Below are 21,457 nucleotides of genomic sequence, written 5' to 3'. Positions count from 1 at the left end.
TAAACTTTTATTATTTTTAATTAATATTTTTGGTCTATTAGCTCTGGTTAAATAATAGTGATTTCATCTAAAAATCTCAAGTTTGATTATTATTTGATTTGATTTTATAAGATAAATAAAAATAAAAACTTAAAAATAAAAAGGGCTTGGAACAACATGAATAAAAATACAAATATGCTTAGTTAAGGACAAAATCACTATTATTTAACCATCTATTTAGAAGAACTAATGCATTAAATATATTAATTAAAAATAAAAAATGTAAAACAACATTTAATAAAAAATACAAATCTGAGTAGGAAATGAATCAAACCCTAGACTCAAAGAAAAAATCATTAACATTTAACTATCTAATCAAATGAATAATGTGTTAATAGAAAACGTGGCCTATAGGATGTGTTTTTTGCCACCTCTACTAAAAACGAGTCCTACTAAATGCATTTTCTATTTTTCTTTCCAAAATTTAACTAATTCCTTAAATATTAAAAGAATCAGCCTAAATTGACATATTCTGCTAATTTACCCGAGGATATGGCGTTAATGGGAAAGATGATCGGAATTGAATATAAAGTTAAGATGTTAGGCAAACACAATGGTAATAGCAATTTTCAATTCTAATTAAAGAATTCAAAAAAATTAACCTATTTAGTTTTTTCCTATTTTAGTTTAGTCGGTGGGACGGGTTAGTCGGTAAGACAATAAATAAATAGAATGTTCGATGAATAGTTCAATCTCTGTTCGCTTATGTTCATTTACTGAGCTAATTAAATGAACATGAATAAAGATTTTGAGGCTGGTTTATTAGATGAACTAAACACGAACAAAGATTATCCTGTTTATTTAGGTTGACGAACAAACTCTTTCATGTTCGATTAAAAATTGTTTATTATTTGATTATTATATGCCAATAAAAATATTTTTATTATTTGTGTGCTTATTTTATTTGTTTATAATATATTATTAATATTTACATTCGATTATTTTATGCCTAAAATTAAGATACATGCTTATTTATTTTGTCTATTATTAATGAGCATTATTTGTAAAAATATTCAATTATATATTCTCAAACATATTCATTTAACTCAATTAAACAAACATAAACACACATATTTTTAAATAAGCTGAACGCAATTTAATAAACGAATTTAATCCAACTCATATTAACCGTTGAATTCCAAGTCAAGTTGGGCTTTGAATCCAACCCCCCTAAGGGCTGGGCTTTGAAATGAGAACAATAATCTCTACTCTGAAACACAAACAATCGGTCCTCTTCCCCATATATAGACTGTTCCCGCTTAAGCCCCTTTCTACTCCACCTTTAGGGTTTACAACAGCCGCACACCAGCCTAGTGTTTCCATCAGGTAACTCATTTTTCATTCGATTTATTGCTTCAATTTGTTATATCGGAGTTTAATTTGTCGTTTGAATCTTCGAAATGCTTTCTCTTTGCGAATTGGCTTTCATTTAATTGATTCGTTAAACAGGAGGAAATGGCGGTCCCTTTGCTGTCGAAGAAGATTGTGAAGAAGCGTGTTAAGAAGTTCAAGAGGCCTCAAAGTGACCGCAAGATCTCCGTCAAGGTTATAGCAAAAGATAATTCTTATCTTTCTTATAGTATTTTACTGTAATTGGTATTACTGGGTTCTTTTTTACTGTGATCTTAATATCTTAATTGGGGGATCGCCCTAGCTGAAGAATATGTATGGTTTCCCTTAAAATGCTATAGAGAATTGAGGTTACAAAGAAAAAATATGAATGCCGATTGAGTACTAGCGCAGTTGACATTGTTGCTGGGAGTTCGAGCGCAATTTAGAGGTTTGAAGAGGGTTTATGTGTAGTTAAAGAATTGTATATATATAAAAGAAAAAAATATAATCAATTCAGGACGTTTCAATGGTGTATTCATGTTTGCATTGTAGAAATTATTACAGAGGATGCTAGTGGACTCTGTTTTTTTTTCTTCTGCTGTTTTAATGTGGATTTTTTACTGGTAGAAGCCTAAAAGCCTAGATTTATTTTTTAAGACTTTTTCAAGTTGATATATAACATGACTGCCACTGCACGTGCAATCTTTGGGGTTTCCCAGAATGGGTTTGAATTCATTTAACTTAATGTGCTTCAATGAGAGAATGTTAGCAGATTTAGCACACTTCTGACTGCTTGTTTTGCTCAATGATGACTATTCTCCATTAAGATCGTGAAGATTAGACATGGCTCCTTTAGGTGAGCTTATGAATTGCATATGAAAATTGCTTTATTGATATGTTATTCTGGTTTTATTGGTTGTAAGTGGAATAATATTTGTATAGAAGCAATGTCAATCATCTTGTTGATACTTATTTCTCACAATATGAGCCTAGCCTCACATTATCTTTTCTATTTAACTAGCTGAAGCAAACATAAGTTTAGAAATCTTTTTGTTTCTTTTTTCCTTTTGTGTTAATAGCTTTATGCAGGGTAAACCTTTTAGATACATGCTTATGCGACTTCACATTTAGTTAGGATGTAGCGGAGAAGGATTTTTGTTCTTTTTGTTTCAGTGCTGTGTTGAAACTAAGCTCTTTCTTTCATGCTTCTGTGTTATTTTGATGTCCGATGCCATGTTTCAGCTTATATGTCGTATGGTCTTTAAATATGTTTATTACTACAATTTGGTGCATCCTTGTTAGTTGAAGTCTCGTTTAGCCAAAACCACACAAACTAGCTCTCTGCAATATTGTTAACAATCTTACATATTTCCAGACAAACTGGCGAAGGCCCAAGGGTATTGACTCTCGTGTTAGGAGGAAGTTCAAGGGATGCACTTTGATGCCCAACATCGGTTATGGCTCAGACAAGAAGACTCGCCACTATCTTCCCAACGGGTTTAAGAAATTCGTCGTGCACAATGTCCAAGAGCTAGAACTTCTCATGATGCACAACAGGTATAATACATGATGTTTAACTCTTTCTTTTGATCAGCATTTTTCTAGATTGTTATTGATTGTTACTGCATTATCAGGACATACTGTGCTGAGATAGCACATGATGTTTCGACGAAGAAGAGGAAGGAAATTGTTGAGCGAGCGGCTCAGTTGGATGTTGTCGTTACCAACAAATTGGCTAGGTTGCGCAGCCAGGAGGACGAGTGAAGGTCGGTTCTTGAATGTTGATTTTGTTCTTTTTAGTATGATGTTCTCTTGTTTAGGAAGTAAGAACTTTTGGTCCAATGTTAAAATTATTATATTTCTATCTGAGTAGCATTCTCTTTTTTGGTTGTGATTTGAGTATAGAACCCCATTTCTAATTTAATGTATGCTTGATGTTTTGAGGGATCTCTTCTTTGCCCATGCTTTTCTACAATAATGAAAGGTTTAAGATACGTTTGACCATTGGTTAGGGTTGGTTTTTAATTTTAAATAATTTATTTAATTTTTAAATAATTTATTTAATCAAATCCAACGGATCGGTTCAACCATTCAATAGGGTTGGGTTTTTTTTTGGGATTTGGGACGGTTGTGATCCTGTGGACAAATACTAAATCAATCCATTAAATACGTTATTTAATTTTTTATAAGAATAAATTGTATTTTTGCTTTTGAAATTAAAAAACTTAAGTTACAATCGATAAGATAATAATACTAAAAACAAACAAATAAAATAGTTTGTAAGAAAATAAGATATGGGTTTCATTTGACTTGAATATAGATATACGAGCAAAATCATTTAAATATTTGATTTAAAATAAAATTTATAAATGTTTATTAATAATATTATCAATGGGATAAAATTCTTAAAATTGAATGAGATATTCAGAAAATCGCACGACCCCAGAGCCTTTAATTTGTAATTTGCATTGTGTTTCACATGTTTTTTTGAGTATACTTCGTATGGTCACATATCAATTTGCCCTCAGACTTTTAACTCGTAATCTTGCATGGTTTTTCACATGTTATTCAAGTTTTATAAACATTATCATAATTTAGATAGTTTGTTTTCTATTTTCATAGTTTATTCACATTTCTTTCTATATTTTATACCATCTCATGGTCATATTTTCGGCTCTATTAACCAAACACGGACTCAAGATTGGATTAACAGATTAAATCACCAACACACCAATACAAATTGCACCCAATGCTCATTAGTACATTTAAAGTAATATGCGCCCAACATTTATCAGTATATAACCGAAGTAAAGTGTGCCTAGCACTCATTGCTATGTACGAATTAATATGCGCCCAACGTTTATCGATATATAACTGAAATAAGTTTCTCCTTATAATAAATCCTATGATATGTCAACTATACCCATAACTCTATCCGAGACCGTCTAATAAGACATTTATAATGCCAATATATATGTATTCATTTAGGGGATGTTTGGTTGAAGGTAATGGTTATGCCATTACCTGCCTATTACAAGCCTATTCTGCAAGTCCACTTAAACAGATGTTTGGTTCAAGGGAATACCCTATTACGGGTGTATTCCATTCTAGGCTTAAGTAGAGATATTTGTTGATTTCTATTCCCTTCCCTCTTCACCGTTTACCCATTCGTTGCCATATGAATCCTATTTTACCCTCACCAAATTCTCACCTCAAAAACACTCAAACGAAAGCCATTTCTTGCTTCCTTTAACTCCGGCATTCCTCCCCTTCATCCAAGGTCAGGTAAACATTTTTCCTTCTACTGTTCCTTTCATTTTCCTGTCAGTCTTTTTTTTCTTACCCAAGTTCTGTGCCGAGTGGGGGCATTAAGGTGGCTTGAGACGAGAGAGAATCGAACAACCAGTTGGCTTGGGAAGGGGTTGAGTGGGCCCTTGCTAGCTCAGCGTGTGAGAGGGAGGTGAAATTTCAGACCTGGTTTGAAATTGAAACACTCTGTAAGGAGGTTGAACCGTACGACGTTACGGTAGTACGCTAATCCTTTGCTTAAGAAGCTTGAAAGGAAAAAGCGGTGTTGGCTTGTCAGAGCAGCAAACGACCTCTGGCGGATTAAACTGAGTTAGTACCTCTTTTGGCGCTGCTAGCTCTCTTTCTCTCTCACCTCCAACCTTTTTCTTTAAAACAACGTTATTTAATTTTTCTTTCTTAGTCCTAGAAAAGATAAAAAATTTAACCTAAATATGGTACAATTTGATTCTTTCTGAGTCAGTACCTATCTCATGAATCGTGTAGACTTTGAGCTTTATTGTCATTGATTACCTGTTAAGAAATTTGAAAAGAAAATCGAATTGCATTTGAAACCTTATAGTTTGTTTCTTTTCGAGCTTAATTAATTAAATTGAATTCTTATGAAGTTGTTTACCGCAAGTAAGCAAAAAAAATTCTTTCAAAGTTAGTCAACTAATTAAATCATTATATTTGGACTATATAATAGAACAAGCCTATTTCTACAAACTATTACTGTGCTCCTCGGTAAAGCATATGTGCATCTTGAATGTTGTACCTTATTTTGCTGGTGGATGTATATGTGCTTTGGTTTCATGCGAAAATGCAATGAGATGTTTTATTTATTTTTACAGTTTCTGTTGACAGAGGAAAACCATACTCACTTGAATCTTCATTTGCTTTGTCATACAGGCCAGAAAGATACCATCAATGGAATCTGTTGATTCTTCTGGTGAAGAAGAGTAAGTTACTCATTACATTTATAGCTTTCTGCTTTATTATTTGGATTTCTTTTAACTAGTATCTCTGTATTTGAAAACTTACTCAGGCTTTGTGCTTTTGCAATTCTTACTTAGCACAAGCATGAATCTTAGTCCATCTTAATCATTTGATAGTCAATTGTTTGTATGATCTGACTCTGAGATTGCAGCTAATGTGGGCTGGTTTTTTTTAATCATTGCTAATTTGTATTGATAACATTTGCATGAGGATGGACCATCTTACCATATTGACTTCAAATATATATTATGCATATATGTGTGCTCAAATCATTGGTGATTGCTTACCACAGTGAGTCAATGGTAGTATATTTAATTTAAATCTAATTTGATCTAGTATGCTTCGTTCATTTATAATTTCAAAGTTTCAATTTTTTTAATATTGAATTGGCACAACGAATCTCGAATATTTAATATTTAAGTTCGTAGTTGTAAATTTCTACTAGTTTTCTTTGTTATTAGTCTGTCCCTACATTTTGAAGGCAACAAATAATTGAGTTTCTATTTTCTAAGGTTGTATAGTAATTCTCCTTAAAAACTAATGAAAGCATGATCATATTTTGTACCTATCTTCATTTGTTTTATGCAATTTAAATTAAGGGTATTGTTCATAATGTTGATAGTTGATTGGACAAAGACATTATAACTTGATCACCAGTCTATCGTAAGATTTTTGTATTGAGTTGCAGGCAATCGTTTATTTCCCTCATTTTCCACTGGTTTTCATCTATTTTGATTGATTCAAAAGTTACAGATTTTATCTGGAATTTACATGGTTGCTAAGGACATTTTCTTGGAATGATTAATTCTTTATCCATTTCTATTCTCATTTTCCAGGTTTCATATATTTAATTTCTTCAGAAGCTGATAGTGTTCATGTTTCTCTTCTGACAACTTTTTTTTTCACTGTTTCTCGATGCCATGTTCAGTTGTAAGTAGTGCATGTTGTATCTTATCATGATTATTGAATTATTGTGGTTTTGAACTTGTAACATTGTGTTTCTCATTCTTCCTTGTTTGGTTGTTCATAAAATTGAGGGAAAATGGGTATTTAACCGCTTGATAGAACTTGTAACATTGTGTTTCTCATTCTAGTCTAGTCATCTATGCAAGCCTTTTTCTTATTCTAGTTTAGTCATATGCTAGATGAGTATGCTTTAATTGTTCAACCTTATGTAACATTATGTGTTATTTTTAGTTTTATTGGTTTCATGTTTTCCATTCATGTTGCCTTTGGTTTTTTGTTAAGTTTATTTTTATTTGGATTTTTTTAGTTGGAACCATTATGTGTTAAATGTGTATCCTCTTGAAATAATGGAATGGTTTGTGTTTTAGCTAAATGAGTGATTGAAGGTAGCAACAAGAAGGGGAAAAATATCACTCAAGGGTGTGCTAAGGTAGCAACAAGACAAAATATACATGTTAAACTACATTTACAATTTGGATTTGATCTTTTTACTTTAAGCAAGAACATTTTGGTTATATTTAATTTTTGATATGTTTTATTTTTGATATGTTTCATTTAAAACTATTTTAATCTTTTAATATATTTTTAAACTATTTTTATTTTCGATATCTTTAATTTATGTTATATTTAATTTTGGTCTTCAAATAATGTTTTATATTACTTATATTGTTTGATTAAAATTATAATTAAACAATATTTTGTATTACTTATATTATTTGATTAAAATTATAATTAACACTACAAAATTATCTCAACAAACGAAACCAAAAAAAAATAAAGAAAGTAAAATGCTACAAACAAATCATGTTATGGTAAGAATGTAATGTATATGGAGTTTTAGATTTTATTTAAATACAAATAATAATCGAATATTTTAAAATACATAATTTTTAAGATATTTAACACACTATATACCTATAATCGAATTGAGTTAATACAAAATAAAAGAAATTAAGACCTTATTTTCTTTTCTCATAAAAATTATTAAATTCATATTATTTTTTCCTTTTACTAATTTTAACTATTCAAACAAAATAATATATATTTTTCTATTCACAATTATTAATTCAAATAAAACATTAGTTAATTACAATGTGAGGATGGATACAAACGTTTTAGAAGGTAAATTAGAGATCGAATATTTTAAAATTTTCATATAATATATGTATATTTCAGAGAACTGAAACTATGTTATTTGGATGTGGATGTATTAAATGGGTACTTTTTTAAAAATAATTAGTAAACGTCAATCATCAATTAATCAAATCCACAAAACACATTCTTTTCTTTTCTTTCTTTTTTTTGGGTGATTGATAAAGAAATGAATTTCAAATTTTTTACTTGCAAAGATACTTGTAATTTCTATTTTGTGCTTTGTAAAGATTCTTAATATGTATTGTTAATTTTTCTTTGATAGTGTGTTATTGCTTCCTCTTCTTCTTTGGCTTGTCTGATTGCTTCCTCCACCCACAATTGAGCGTCTTGTATTCACTGAATCACTGTAAGTTCTTTGGCAATTAAATTCTTTGATTTTATTTTACTGTTATTGAAATTAGTATTGGAGAAATATGACCCTTTTACTACGATTTAAAGATATGTAACACTTTAATATCTTACGGTAATGGCTCGTCTGCCTTTAATAGTACAAAGTGTGAGGCATAAAAGAATTGGTATTGTATTGACAATATGGTTGCAAATGTGTACAGTTGCGAGTTGGTTCTTAGTTACATTGGGTGTCCTCCATAGCCTACATACTTATAGACCAAGGATTAGATCCTATATTTTAGATTTTTATGCAAAACAAGATTATGTGAAAAGACTTGTATATGCTAGTGACGAGACCTGTATTGAACAAGTTAGGATGAATAGAATTACCTTTTTTAAACTATGTGAGATGTTACAAACTTTAGGGGAATTGAAGTCGTCAAGGAACATGCTTGTTGATGAGCAAGTGGCAATGTTTTTACATATCATATCCATCACCTTAAAAATCGAGTTATCAATCATCACTTTAATAGGTCTGGGGAAACCGTTAGCAGATCATTTCACAATGTTTTAAATGCTATCATATGCTTACAAGATGTGTTATTTAAAAAGGCAGAGCCAATTACAACTAATTTTACAGACCCAAGGTGGAAATGGTTCAAGGTATTGGAGTGAGTTCTATATATAGCTTGTACATAATTTAGTTGATTTAGATTTAAATATAATATCCTAACTCAAAGTTTTATACATGTGATGTAGAAATTCTTAGGTGCTTTAGATGGAACCCACATCAAGATTGCTATGTCACCTTTTCGCGTTCGATATCTAGGTTTATCAACTGTTGGAACCCTAATCTTGATGTGGATTCCATCTAAAGCACCTAAGCAATTCTACATCACATGTATAATATGTTAGGTGTTTGTACACCTGATATGCATTTTGTTTATGTTCTTCCTGGTTGGGAAGGTTCTGTTGCTGATGGACGGGTTCTTTGAGATGCCATTAGTAGGAGATATGAACTAAAAGTTCCTCATGGTAAAGTGCAAAATTAGAGGACTTTGAATTAATCTTTAAGATCATACTTTTTTGGGAAATTAACCATGACAAATAGTTTTTTTATAGGTTGTTATTATCTAGTTAATGCTGGATACACAAATTGTGAGGGATTTTTTGCACCTTTTAGAGGATAAAGATATCATTTGAATGGGTGGTGTCAAGGTTACCAGCCAAGTACTCCGGAAGAATTTTTCAATATGAAACATGCTTCAACACGTAATGTTATTGAAATAGTCTTTAGGTTATTAAACCTTAGATGGGGAATACTTAGGAGTCCATCATTCTATCCTGTGAAGGTGCACAATAGAATCATTATTGTATGTTGTTTGCTCCATAATTTTATTCGAACCTATATGAGTCTTGATCCTATTGAAGCGGAGTTGGGAGAAGGATTACCTAGTAATGTGATAGATGACGATGAATCGAATATCATAAATATGCATCCATCGGATGCATGGGCTACTTGGAGGATGAAACTAGCCAACCAAATGTTCGATGAATGGCAAGCATCTAGAAATTAGTTAGGTTTAGGGTAAAAATAGTAAACGTTAATATGTTTATGTTATTTCATGTATCTAGTTTATGAAATTTTGGTGGTGTTTGAATTGTTTTTTGTATTGTACTAGACTTGTTGAATTATAATTTATTTTCTTTTGATTCATCATGTGTTACAATTTTATAAAGTGTTGACCTTTTGATTCATACTATTGAACTTAATTTTAATTTGTTTTTTTTTCTTAAGATAGTTATGTCAAGTTTTTCACAATCAAGTGTTTCTTCCCAAAATTCTCGAGGAACCAAAAGGAAATGGGTTCCAGAAGAAGATGTTGCATTGGTTGCCTGTATGGTCGACTTGCACAATGTTGGAACCTTCAATGTTGATACGGGATTCAAAGCTGGTTATTTAAATGAGTTGAAAAAAATGTTAAAAAAAGTTTTACCCAATGCCATGTTGAAGGCTAAACCTAATCTTGAATCGAGGATTAGGACATTGAAAAAAGATTGGTCAATCGTTTATGACATGCTTAGTGGAAAAAACAATAGCGGTTTTGGTTGGGATGAGCATAGGCAGCTTGTTGTTGTTGAAGATGCGGTGTGGAACTCATATATAAATGTAAGAATTATTTCAAGTCTTTATTATATTATTTTGACCAAACTTATAACTAATATGAATTCCTCATTTTTACAGAGTCATAAAGAAGCCGGTCAATTCAAACATCGTAGTTTCCCTTATTATGACCAACTTACTGCCATTTACGCAAAAGATCGAGCCACTAGGAAAGATGCTCAAATAGCCGCTGATATTATTGAATAAATAGATGTTGAGGATGTAGCTACTACAAATACTCATGAAGAAAGAAACGATTTCTATGGATGCGAAGCTGATGTTTCTTTGGATGACATGGATCTTTCAGCTAAACAACCGTAACCAGCTAGAAGCCAAGGTGATTCCACATTTTCAAAGAAGAAAAAAAAGATTTTTGATGCAAGTGATCATATTTCTTCTACTTCATTTCACGATGCTGCCACTTTATTGGCGGAAAACATACGGACTGTTGGCGTTGAAATCAGTAGGAGTATTGCCTCCGAAGTGCTATTTCAAAAAAAGTTAGAAATGACCATTCAAGAAAGAGCTCTAACATTATATCCAACATTATGTAAAGTAGAAGGTTTAATTGTGGATGAGCGCTATCGCGCATTGAGCAAAATTTTAGGTCATCCAATGCAAATGCTCATTTTCTTTAGTTTACTTTCTTCTGTGCGATTGGAATGAGTTAGAAGATTTCTTGCTAACCATTAAAAATCATGGTTGTGTTGATGATATTTTGGTAACTTTTTTTGTTTGTAATATTTGGATGGTATAATGACATGATAGAATGTCATTACAATGTTGTAACTTTTTGATGTTGTAAAATTTTATAACATATGGATTATGACATATAAACTAATGAAATCATGTAACTTTTGTTAATATATGAATATTATGTTTGGATGTAAAATATAATTCCCAAATTATTTATTACTTCTAATATTTTGTTTTTTATTGTAGAATAATTAAATTATTTGTTTTACTAATGATATTTTAGCAAATTAAATATGTATTGCAGTTTAAAAATAATAAAGTAGATTATATATTATTTTTATAGTATTATATATTATGATTTTTAATTCATATAATAATTATGTTAAAATATGGTTAAATTATTTATTATTTTTATTAAACTATTTTAATAATAATCTTATTAAAATTTAATAACAATAACAATCTACCTAGAAAAATTTTGCTAAGGGTATTCTAGTCATTTTAATTTTTCCTATGATATTACAACATCATTCCATTCAACCAAATACAAGAATACTATTACAGTTCTATTCCATTCCATTCAACCCAACAATTGAATTATTGATTACAGCTTTTATTCCATTACAATGAACCAAACGTACCATTATATTCATTTTCAAATATTTATTTTTTATGATTTTCACTAAATCACAACACGAACATACATATACATATCAACTCAATAAATCGCCTAATCGCAAGAATAAGTATAAAGCATCTTAATTGGTTAAAAGTTATTTTACCTTCCACGAAATTAAGCATCAACATTATGCCATGGTATAACCTGTTTCATTTAATAATGCTACTATGACTCAATTCATTATGTTATAACAAAATTTATCTAAGCTTAATTACTAATTTACCTTACACACACTTAAATTATTAATTTCACGAAAGATTATCAAATGAAAATAGCTACACATTCCCATCCATCATTCTCAAAACCTAACTATCTTTTATTATCAATATTTTTATAACTTAAATAAAGCAAATTATGCTAGCACAATCTGATTCCACTATTTCACTCTCCTCATTAGTTATGCAATTAAGTTCCCTTATAATCTTATCATCCAAAATACTCGTATCTCGTTATTAACTTAATCGAATCAAAATTCGACTTCGTATTTATTCTTTAGGGATCTCATAGTGTTAATCCATAGCATTCCATTCAAGTTTATCTCTAAATGCTAAAAAATAACCAGTAAACTTAATTAACATTGTTACATCATTGTCCACTTAACTATCAGTGTGCTTCCTACTTAAACCAAGCTCAACCATCAAGATTTCATAGCTTCCTACAACAATTTCTCAAAATTCTTTACCATGATAACCATATTTCAATTATCCTTGGTTAAATAACCATCTAAGTCCTTGCTCAATTCTAAATCAATTTCCACTAGTTTAATATACCATCAATTTAGTTCTTATACTATTCAATACCCCATTTAATTATTTACTAAATAAGTTCATTTAGGTTAATGAATAAACTCGTTTATGTTCGTTTAAAGCTTGTTTAAGATTGTTATATATTCATAATTTTTTATTTGTATCCTTATTTTATTTATTTATAATATGTTATTAATATTTATATTTGATTATTTTATGTCTAAAAATAAGATACACGTTTATTTATTTATTATTATTATTAATGAACATTATTCGTGAAAATGTTCAATTATATGTTAGCGAACATGTTCGTTTAACTTAAATAAACAAACATGAATATACATATTTCTAAATAAATAAACACATTTTTGAAATTCTTAATGAACATGAAATTAAACAAACAAACATGAACAGAGGTCTGCTTGTTCAAGCTCGGTTTATTTACAATTCTATTGGTTAGTTTTGATCTCAGTTTAATCGGTTAATTCGATCAATTAATCATTTTTGAATCCTAGAACATAACCAACTTATTTTTATAATATTTTAAATATATTTATATTTTCTAGTATATAATAAATATGTAATCATATAAAACCAACCCAATAACCCTAAACCCAACCAAACCAAATCAAATCAAATCAGTTCAGTTTGGTCAATTTTCTCAGCGCAAATCGGTTGGGTCGATTTTCTCATATTAAAATTAGTTAAATCGGTTCAAAAAATTGACCAAACTAACCGATTAAACCGATTACTCTCTTCTATTGGCAACTTTCTTTTTATAATTATTAAATGTTTCATTTAACTGATCGAATAACTTGATATAGATCGAGCTTAATTTAAGTATTATAATATTTTATTTGAATGGCTCTCAAGAAAAAATTAATCTTTTCACTTTAATATAAATATTTTATTATAAAATTATACTTTAATCCTTTATCATACCTAAATAGTTTAATTAGGCTCGAATATTAAATACACAATTTGATAAACGAATTTAACCGAGCACAAATATTACTAAATAATTTAATTAAGCTCGAGTATTAAATATACAATTTGATAAACGAATTTAATAAAGCCTAAATATTAAGTTTTGAATTTCAAGTAGAAAAGTTCGGGTTTGAATCCAACCCCCTAGGGGCTGGACTTTGAAATGAGAACAATAATCTCTACTCTCAAACCTAAACACCAGATCGCTCCTCTTCCCCATATATACACAATTCCCGCTTGACTCCTATCTTCTTCACCTTTAGGGTTTACAACAGCCGCACGCCAGCTTAGCGTTTCCATAAGGTAACTCATTTTTCATTCGATTTATTACTTCAATTTGTTATATCAGAGTTTAATTTGTCGTCTGAATCTTCGAAATGATTTCTCTTTGCAAATTGGCTGTCATTTAATTGATTCGTTAAGCAGGAAGAAATGGCGGTCCCTTTGCTGTCGAAGAAGATTGTGAAGAAGCGTGTTAAGAAGTTCAAGAGGCCCCAAAGTGATCGCAAGATCTCCGTCAAGGTTATAGCAAAAGATAATTCTTATCTTTCTTATAGTATTTTGCTGTAATTGGTATTACTGGGTTCTTTTTTACTGTGATCTTAATATCTTAATTGGGGTATCTCCCTAGCTGAAGAATATGTGTGTTTTCCCTTAGAATGCTATAGAGAATTGAGGTTACAAAGAAAAAATATGAATGCCGATTGAGTACTAGCGCAGTTGGCATTGTTGCTGGGGGTTCGAGCGTAATTTTGAGGATGTATATATAGAAGAACAAATATAATCAATTCAGGATGTTTCAATGGTGTACTCGTGTTTGCATTGTAGAAATTATTACAGAGGATGCTAGTGGACTCTGTTTTCTTTTTCTCTGCTGTTTTAATGTGGATTTTTTACTGGTAGAAGCCTAAAAGCCTAGAATTATTTTTTTAAGACTTTTTCAAGTTGATGTATAACATGACTGCCACTGAACGTGCAATCTTTGGGGTTGCCTGTTCCACAGAATGGGTTTGAATTCATTTAACTTCAATGAGAGAATGTTAGCAGAATTAGCACACTTCTGGCTGCTTGTTTTGCTCGATGATCACTATTCTCCATTAAGATCGTGAAGATTAGACATGGCTCCTTTAGGTGAGCTTATGAATTGCATATGAAAATTGCTTTATCGATATGTTATTCTGGTTTTATTGATTGTAAGTGGAATAATATTTGTATAGAAGCAATGTCAATCATCTTATTGATACTTATTTCTCACAATATGAGCCTAGCCTCACATTATCTTCTCTATTTAACTAGGTGAAGCAAACATAAGTATAGAAATCTTTTTTTTTTTTGTTCCTTTTGTGTTAATAAATTTATGCAGGGTAAACCTTTTAGATACATGCTTATGCGACTTCACATTTAGTTAGGGTGTAGCGGCGAAGGATAATTGTTCTTTTTGTTTCAGTGCTGTGTTGAAACTAAGCTCTTTCTTTCATGCTTCTGTGTTATTTTGATGTCCGATGCCATGCTTCAGCCTATATGTCTTATGGTCTTTAAATATGTTTATTACGACAATTTGGCACATCCTTGTTAGTTGAAGTCTCGTTTAGCCAAAACCACACAAACTAGCTCTCAGCTATATTGTTAACAAACTTACATATGTGCAGACAAACTGGCGAAGGCCCAAGGGTATCGACTCCCGTGTTAGGAGGAAGTTCAAGGGATGCACTTTGATGCCCAACATCGGTTATGGGTCAGACAAGAAAACACGCCACTATCTTCCCAATGGATTTAAGAAATTTGTGGTGCACAATGTCCAAGAGCTAGAGCTTCTCATGATGCACAACAGGTATAATACATGATGTTTAACCCTTGTTTTGATCAGCAATTTTCTAGATTGTTTCTTATTATTACTGCATTCTTAGGACATACTGTGCTGAGATAGCACATGATGTTTCAACGAAGAAGAGGAAGGAAATCGTTGAGCGAGCAGCTCAGTTGGATGTTGTCGTTACCAACAAATTGGCTAGGTTGCGCAGCCAGGAGAACGAGTGAAGGTCGGTTCTTGAATGTTGATTTTGCTCTTTTTAGTATGATATTCTCTTGTTTAGGAAGTAAGAACTTTTGGTCCAATGTTAAAATTATTATATTTTTATCTGAGTAGCATTGTCTCTTTTTTTTTGTTGTTGTGATTTGAATATAGAACCCCATTTCTAATTTAATGTATCCTTGATGTTTTGAGGGATCTCTTCTTTGTCCATGCTTTTCTACAATAATTAAAGGTTTAAGATACCGGCAAGGTTGTTTGAACCTGTCCATCTGGTCGGACCGGTTGGTTGAGTTGTCCGGAGTATTAGTTTGGAGAAGGGAATTGAATCGATTAACTTGAGAATTGGTACAAATCGGTTGGACCGGGCAAAAATCCGTAAGCTTGAATTTGGACAAGTTTTATGGGTAAATATTCGTTGACCACTAGGCAAGTTTTGTCAAGTAAATCACGGGAGTCGTATTTAACAAAGCTACAATTCAAGTCAAATCGATTATGTAATAGCACAAAGACAGGTGTGGAGATTGTATTCCACATTCTCATAACGACTGTACAAGCCCAATACTTGCCCGGCCCATTACCCAATAAACTTAGCCCACTACCCACCTAAACGCTAGCCCAATACCCAAATGTCATTACAAGCCCAAACGGCCCAAACTTAAAACAATTTCAGCAAAAATCAAAAAAACCTAACCCTAGGGCGCCGCATGCTAGGACTTGCTACCACTGCCCTTGTCCCATCGCCGCACGTCCCATCTGCACCGGCGCCGTGCACCTGCTCCACCTGCAATGAGAAGAAAACACGCAAAGAACAGTAGCAAACAGAGAAAAATGAAAAAAGAAAACTAAAATAGCATTGGCTATAAAGCCAAGTATCATTTCTGTAACAGGGGTTCCCCACCCTTTTCTTCACAATTTCAAGAAATAAAAAAGCAAAAAAACAGATTCAAAGAAACAAAGGTGCTTTATTTATTTATTTATTTTTATTTCAAAATAAAGGAAATAATAAGAAAAAGAAATTTGTTACCTTTGGGGTGTAATCGGAGACTCCTTCGTCTTGAGGTTGGTCAGGCCAACTGGCTTGCCGAAAGGACCCCGCCGGCGGCGAGGAGAAACCGAAGGGTTTTTATTTTTTTCTTTTTTTCTTCTTCTCTTTTTTGACTTTTGAGAGCCTTTTGAGCTATTTTAACCCCAAATCGGGGCTTTGCTCGAAAAAAAAGAGTGAAAAAGTGCTTTTTTAGTTTTTCGGCCACCGTGCGCGGTGGCGCCGTCGCCGACGGCCGGCGGCCGGAGCGGCGGCTGATGAACGGACTCCTGGCCGAATTTTCAAAAGGGAGAGAGAGAGACTTGAGAGAAAATTTCTGAGTTTTTTTTAGGGAAGAAAGAAAATGAAATTTTTAAAAAAAAAATTTGGTTTTTATAAAGGGTTGAAACGGCGTCACTTTGGCCTTAGTGCCCTTTTACCCACGCGTTGACCCGACCCAATCTGGGGATCCGCGTGTTTTTGAAATTTGGGTTATTTATCCTTTTGGTCCTTCCGCTTTTGCGCCTTAGTGCAATCTGGTCCCTTTTTGTTTTTTAATTTAGCCGCATAACTTTACTTTTGTTTCATTTTAGTTCCGATCAAAGTGATGCGTTTTGGAGGGAGGGATATTTTCCGTTCTGGTCCCCGTTCCTTTGCGTGTGTCACAATTTGATCCTTTTCTCTGTTTCCAATTTCGATTTCTGCATTAAGGTTTTTGTTTAGTTTCAATTTAATCCTCTCCTTAATATTTTTAGTTTTATTATTAAATTGATCATTTTAATATATTATTACTATTTATTATTCTTAGTCTTATTTTTCTTTTATTTATTCATTACTATTGTTAATATATTAATTAGTTTTTTTTTAATTATTTTAGCTTTATATATATATATATATATATAGATGTTTACATACTCTTATATTTTATAAGCTTAAAGTATATATATTTGCATGTGTATATTTTATAATTTACTTATACATATATGTACGTTCTTGTATTTTTGTACTTTTTAATTTGTATGGACATACATACATATGTATTTTATCTTTTCGTATTGTTTTGTCTTCCTATTTGATATTTATTTGTTTATTTATTCATATGTTTGTTATTATTTTTAGGAAATGTTTTAGTTTTTCTTTTATTGTTTATTTATTTATTTGTTATTTCATATACTTGATTATTTTATTTATGTATTTTATTTCTTTTGATTATTGCTTATATTATTTGTGCTTGTATCATCATCATCATTTTGTTATACAAGTTAATATTGTGTTTACTCCTACCATTTCATGCTAAATTAATTTTATTTAATATGGTTTTAAAATGAACAAAATTTTGCATTTTGAAATTCGAGAAGGTCGTACCCTAACTTACTGGGTTTCGATTTTCACAATAAATCTAAATACCCAAATCTTTTCAAACTCAAGTTTCAAACAATCTCGGGAATTAAGAAAAGATCGTGTCCTAACTTACTGGGCATGTTCCCTTTTCTAAACCCGAGATAATTAAATATCTTTTAAATAAGTAAAATTTGACATTCATTCGCATATCGGGAATTCGAGACATTGTGTCCTAACTTACTGGATATGATGCTTTCTTTCTCGATTAACGTGGAACGTGCCCATTTTCCCAAAATTTTCAACATTTTAATACAAGGATCGTATTTTTAAATTTCTTTAAAGTTTTCAGTTTTTCGACACTAAGACATTAAGTAATCAACTAGGTACCAATTTTGGGCGTATCGAGGGTGCTAATCCTACCTCGTGCGTAACCGACTCCCGAACCCGTTTTTCTGAATTTCGTGGACCAAACTTGTTGTTTTAATAAAATCAAACCATTTATTAAAAACAACCACTTTTCGAGGTGATCCAATCACACCTCATAAAAAAGGATTGGTGGCGACTCCCATTTCATTTTTCAAAACCCAAGTCGACCCCGTTTTCATCCAAAAAATGGTGTCAACAACGACCATTACAAAGAGGGCACACAACAATATGTGTTTTCTTTCTTTCTATAATATTCTATTACTTTTTATATTTTACTATTAAAAAAATAATGTTTTAAAATTTTAAATTGGTCCTCAAAACTTTTAAAATGTTTTAATTGTGTTCCTAAATTATTAATATTATATTAGCTAAATCTTGCCATTATTAAAATTATTAATTTAATTGTTAAAACAAAGTGAAATAAAAAAAGGAGAGTAATGATAAAGCTTTTATGAAAGCATTGAAAGGCTTAAAATCAAGATTTTTGCTTGTAGTATTCTTTTTCTTTAAAATTTTCATTTTGAACCACACAACATAAGATTTGGCATCTCATATACTTATTAAATTATCAATTTTAATAATGGAAAGACTTTATTGATATAACCTCGATGTATTTGAAATGATTTAAAGTTTAGGGATTGATTTAAAAGAATGTTATAAGTTTAGGCATGTATGTGCAATTACTCTTTGATTTATAAATACATAGTTAAAACATTTTCACCTCTTTCCCACTTTAATCTATCCTTGTAATCTTTCATATATTTTTTTGCTAGATTATAATGGAATCTACTTGTAAAATTTAAAAACTCCACCGATAGTATGCTAAATAGTTTCCTTAAATGTCATATTTATGTGAATAAAATGACGTGTTCAATGGCGGAGCCTAGTAAATTTTAATTAGGCATTTTACTATTTGTAAAATTTTAAATTAATATGGTAAAATTGCACTTTGGCCTTCCTAAAATAATAAATATTTGATTTAACCCTTTATAAATTATAAATGTATAGGCTATTAAAATGATGAAATTACATTTTTACTGTCATAAAATATACAATTTAATTATGCCCCTCTAATTTTTTTTTACTTTGCCACAGGACATGTTTAGTGTGTTTTCTGCAATCGAAACATAAACATAATTTTATTCTATATATCAAATATTTCATAATTCCTATATTCTTCATAAATTTATAATTTAGTATTTATATTTATATTTTAGAAATTTAGTCCTCTATTTTTCATATTTCAAACTTTACATCCAACTGTTAATACTATTAAAATTATTTTAAATTCGTGTTTATTATAATGTCATTTTTAGTTACATTGCTACCAACTATTTTTTATTTTAAAATGTCACACCATCAAATTTAACAAAAAAATTAAAATTGAACTTTATCTAATTTCAAAATTTCACACCACCAAATATGAAAAGTAGAAGAACTAAATAAAATACAAGGACTAATTTACAAATTTGTACAGAGTACGGTAACCTATCACATATTTTAACCACTTTATCTAATTTCTTATTACAATTTTTTTAACGATAAAAAAAAAAGATAGAGACTACAAATATTCCTCGCATCTTACTAAGTTTTTTTTTTTTATTAAATATTAATTTCATGAAAAATGTTTTTTTTTTCGTTTGTCAAAATTATTATCTCGTACGGACAAACATACGACTGTTGACGGCGTCGTCGAAGCCAACGTAGCGGCATTGAACGACGTTGACGGAATGGATCGTCATCGTGGTCAGCGAACCGGAGTCTGCCGGAGTTTGATTTGTCGTCCGGCGGTACGAAGCAAACCATTTGTTTTGCATGTAACGGTTTTTTCTCCAAGGAGGAAGGGACAATCCTTTGCTCTTCAACGATCTTTTCGCTGCATCACTCATGGCCCTCACGATCTTTTTCAGTTCCTCGCTTTTTCCAACGAAAACTTTAGGGCAATACTGCAACAACCTCGAGTACTCGCCGGTCGGCATCGCGATCTCAAACTCAGAGGCAAAATCGAGGTTAACGAAGTACCTGTTTTGCCTCGACGATGACACCGATCGCATCACGTCAATGAACTCGTAGTTCCCAGCCGCTATGCCTCCCGAGGAACTCCATTTCGTTTTGCAGATCGCCGCGTCGTAACCTGCTTCGCGAAGGTGAGCCATTACTTTACGCTTAAAAACAGCTTTATCCATTTTGAAAACGGACACCATTTCCTTTGCTTCCAAAACGCGATCCACGAGCAGATTCCTATAACAATCCCTATCGTTAACAGCGTTTGACCTGACGATGATCTCCAACAACGCCGTATTGTCATAATTCGAATCGACGCAATCGGCATCGGAGATGTAAGTAGTACTACCATTACCGCCACCAGTCTCATCAGTACCATAGTGGTTATCTTCCAGGAAACTATCAACGAGTTCAGAGAGGCAGGGAGAGTCATCTCCGGCTACGGCGTCGGAGCCAGAGTGTTCGCTTCCGCTACTAAAGTAACCAGCGCCGACGAGTTGAGCTTTGACTCTGTCGTCAAGCGGGTCAGTAACTCGTTTTACTCTTCTAGCCATTAGAAGTTTTAAAAATGACGTCGCTTTGTAAGGGTTTGGGTTTTAGTATGGATTTAGTTTATCTGAGGATGAGGTGCTTAAATTAGAGTATTTTGGGGATTAAAAGTGGAATATTCCAATTAAGTTTTTGGCATCAGTTAGGGTTTAAATTGAATGAATTTACTGACCCCAAAAAAGAGAGGATATACTTATACCCCTTTTATATTCGGCTTTTAGGTTCTAAATGTACTATAGCATATTCAACAGTACCTAAGGTTTATTCGACTTGTTGGCTGACATTATTTGATTTGACTTGAGTTGTTTTAATTTTAATGTGTTTATTTATTCCTTTTAGATATTATATTTCTTAATTGAATGACTGGAATAAATTGATGCTTACCTAAAATATTACTCGAAATATCTAGTGTTTGATATATTGGTTGAGTTTTGATTTGGGTTTCAATTAAATTTAAGTGAAATTACTAAATAAGATTAAAAGTTCTTTAAATGTTGTTTTCTCCTTTAACTCAAAATTTTACTACAGGAACACTGAATATCTTACCACTTGACCCAACCTGCACTAACATTTGCTTCCTAACTTTCCCTGTCCTCGTTATTTTATGTTATATTTTATCACATTTGACCTTCCTCCTTCCCCGGCTCAGCTCTTTTATTGTATGTTTCCTATCTCCAAGCTTCATCTTTGATGTTTGGTACATATT

The 21,457-nt window shown here is 31.5% G+C and overlaps 4 protein-coding genes and 1 long non-coding RNA gene across 8 annotated transcripts; 4 read left to right on the top strand and 1 right to left on the bottom strand.

The window, feature by feature from the left end:
* The first annotated feature begins 1,231 nt into the window (after positions 1-1,231).
* Positions 1,232-3,320, top strand: LOC105790611 (60S ribosomal protein L32-1). Its single transcript, XM_012618317.2, has 4 exons — positions 1,232-1,365; positions 1,489-1,584; positions 2,747-2,928; positions 3,006-3,320. The coding sequence occupies exons 2-4, from the start codon at positions 1,495-1,497 to the stop codon at positions 3,133-3,135; spliced, it is 402 nt and encodes a 133-aa protein (XP_012473771.1). The 5' UTR covers positions 1,232-1,365; positions 1,489-1,494; the 3' UTR covers positions 3,136-3,320.
* Positions 3,321-4,478: 1,158 nt separating this feature from the next.
* On the top strand, positions 4,479-8,306 carry LOC105790628 (uncharacterized). Of its 3 annotated transcripts, XR_008197636.1 has the most exons (6): positions 4,479-4,656; positions 4,745-4,989; positions 5,569-5,618; positions 6,492-6,585; positions 6,990-7,051; positions 8,039-8,306. It is a non-coding gene; the product is annotated as an uncharacterized LOC105790628 (long non-coding RNA). The 3 variants fall into 3 exon arrangements; XR_008197638.1 differs by lacking the exon at positions 4,745-4,989 and having other exon boundaries at positions 5,511-5,618; XR_008197637.1 differs by lacking the exon at positions 6,492-6,585.
* Positions 8,307-9,910: 1,604 nt separating this feature from the next.
* On the top strand, positions 9,911-10,753 carry LOC128031935 (L10-interacting MYB domain-containing protein-like). The gene is made up of 2 exons (XM_052633215.1): positions 9,911-10,276; positions 10,352-10,753. Exons 1-2 carry the CDS (start codon positions 9,911-9,913, stop codon positions 10,475-10,477), a joined length of 492 nt encoding a protein of 163 aa, XP_052489175.1. The 3' UTR covers positions 10,478-10,753.
* A 2,767-nt stretch (positions 10,754-13,520) lies between these two features.
* Positions 13,521-15,607, top strand: LOC105790591 (60S ribosomal protein L32-1). Of its 2 annotated transcripts, none has more exons than XM_012618289.2 (4): positions 13,521-13,681; positions 13,805-13,900; positions 15,028-15,209; positions 15,286-15,607. In XM_012618289.2, the coding sequence occupies exons 2-4, from the start codon at positions 13,811-13,813 to the stop codon at positions 15,413-15,415; spliced, it is 402 nt and encodes a 133-aa protein (XP_012473743.1). In that variant the 5' UTR covers positions 13,521-13,681; positions 13,805-13,810; the 3' UTR covers positions 15,416-15,607. The 2 variants fall into 2 exon arrangements, with proteins under 2 accessions (XP_012473743.1, XP_012473758.1); XM_012618304.2 differs by having other exon boundaries at positions 13,640-13,681; positions 13,802-13,900.
* Positions 15,608-19,778: 4,171 nt separating this feature from the next.
* LOC105770647 (uncharacterized) lies at positions 19,779-20,756 on the bottom strand. Its single transcript, XM_012591945.2, has one exon. The coding sequence runs from the start codon at positions 20,754-20,756 to the stop codon at positions 19,851-19,853; it is 906 nt and encodes a 301-aa protein (XP_012447399.1). The 3' UTR covers positions 19,779-19,850.
* Between the last annotated feature and the right edge of the window lie 701 nt (positions 20,757-21,457).

The sequence above is a fragment of the Gossypium raimondii genome, chromosome 7 (genome assembly GCF_025698545.1).
Source record: "Gossypium raimondii isolate GPD5lz chromosome 7, ASM2569854v1, whole genome shotgun sequence".
NCBI lineage: Eukaryota > Viridiplantae > Streptophyta > Magnoliopsida > Malvales > Malvaceae > Gossypium > Gossypium raimondii.
This window is presented reverse-complemented; position numbering and strand designations above follow the sequence as displayed.

Bases quoted from the DNA above. Each gene is read 5' to 3' on its own strand.
- LOC105790611 (XM_012618317.2), top strand. From the start codon at position 1,495: ATGGCGGTCCCTTTGCTGTCGAAGAAGATTGTGAAGAAGCGTGTTAAG. The intron at 1,585-2,746 runs GTTATAGCAAAA...ACATATTTCCAG, and splicing joins ACCGCAAGATCTCCGTCAAG to ACAAACTGGCGAAGGCCCAA. The intron at 2,929-3,005 runs GTATAATACATG...CTGCATTATCAG, and splicing joins CTTCTCATGATGCACAACAG to GACATACTGTGCTGAGATAG.
- LOC128031935 (XM_052633215.1), top strand. From the start codon at position 9,911: ATGTCAAGTTTTTCACAATCAAGTGTTTCTTCCCAAAATTCTCGAGGA. The intron at 10,277-10,351 runs GTAAGAATTATT...TCATTTTTACAG, and splicing joins TGTGGAACTCATATATAAAT to AGTCATAAAGAAGCCGGTCA.
- LOC105790591 (XM_012618289.2), top strand. From the start codon at position 13,811: ATGGCGGTCCCTTTGCTGTCGAAGAAGATTGTGAAGAAGCGTGTTAAG. The intron at 13,901-15,027 runs GTTATAGCAAAA...ACATATGTGCAG, and splicing joins ATCGCAAGATCTCCGTCAAG to ACAAACTGGCGAAGGCCCAA. The intron at 15,210-15,285 runs GTATAATACATG...CTGCATTCTTAG, and splicing joins CTTCTCATGATGCACAACAG to GACATACTGTGCTGAGATAG.
- LOC105770647 (XM_012591945.2), bottom strand. From the start codon at position 20,756: ATGGCTAGAAGAGTAAAACGAGTTACTGACCCGCTTGACGACAGAGTC.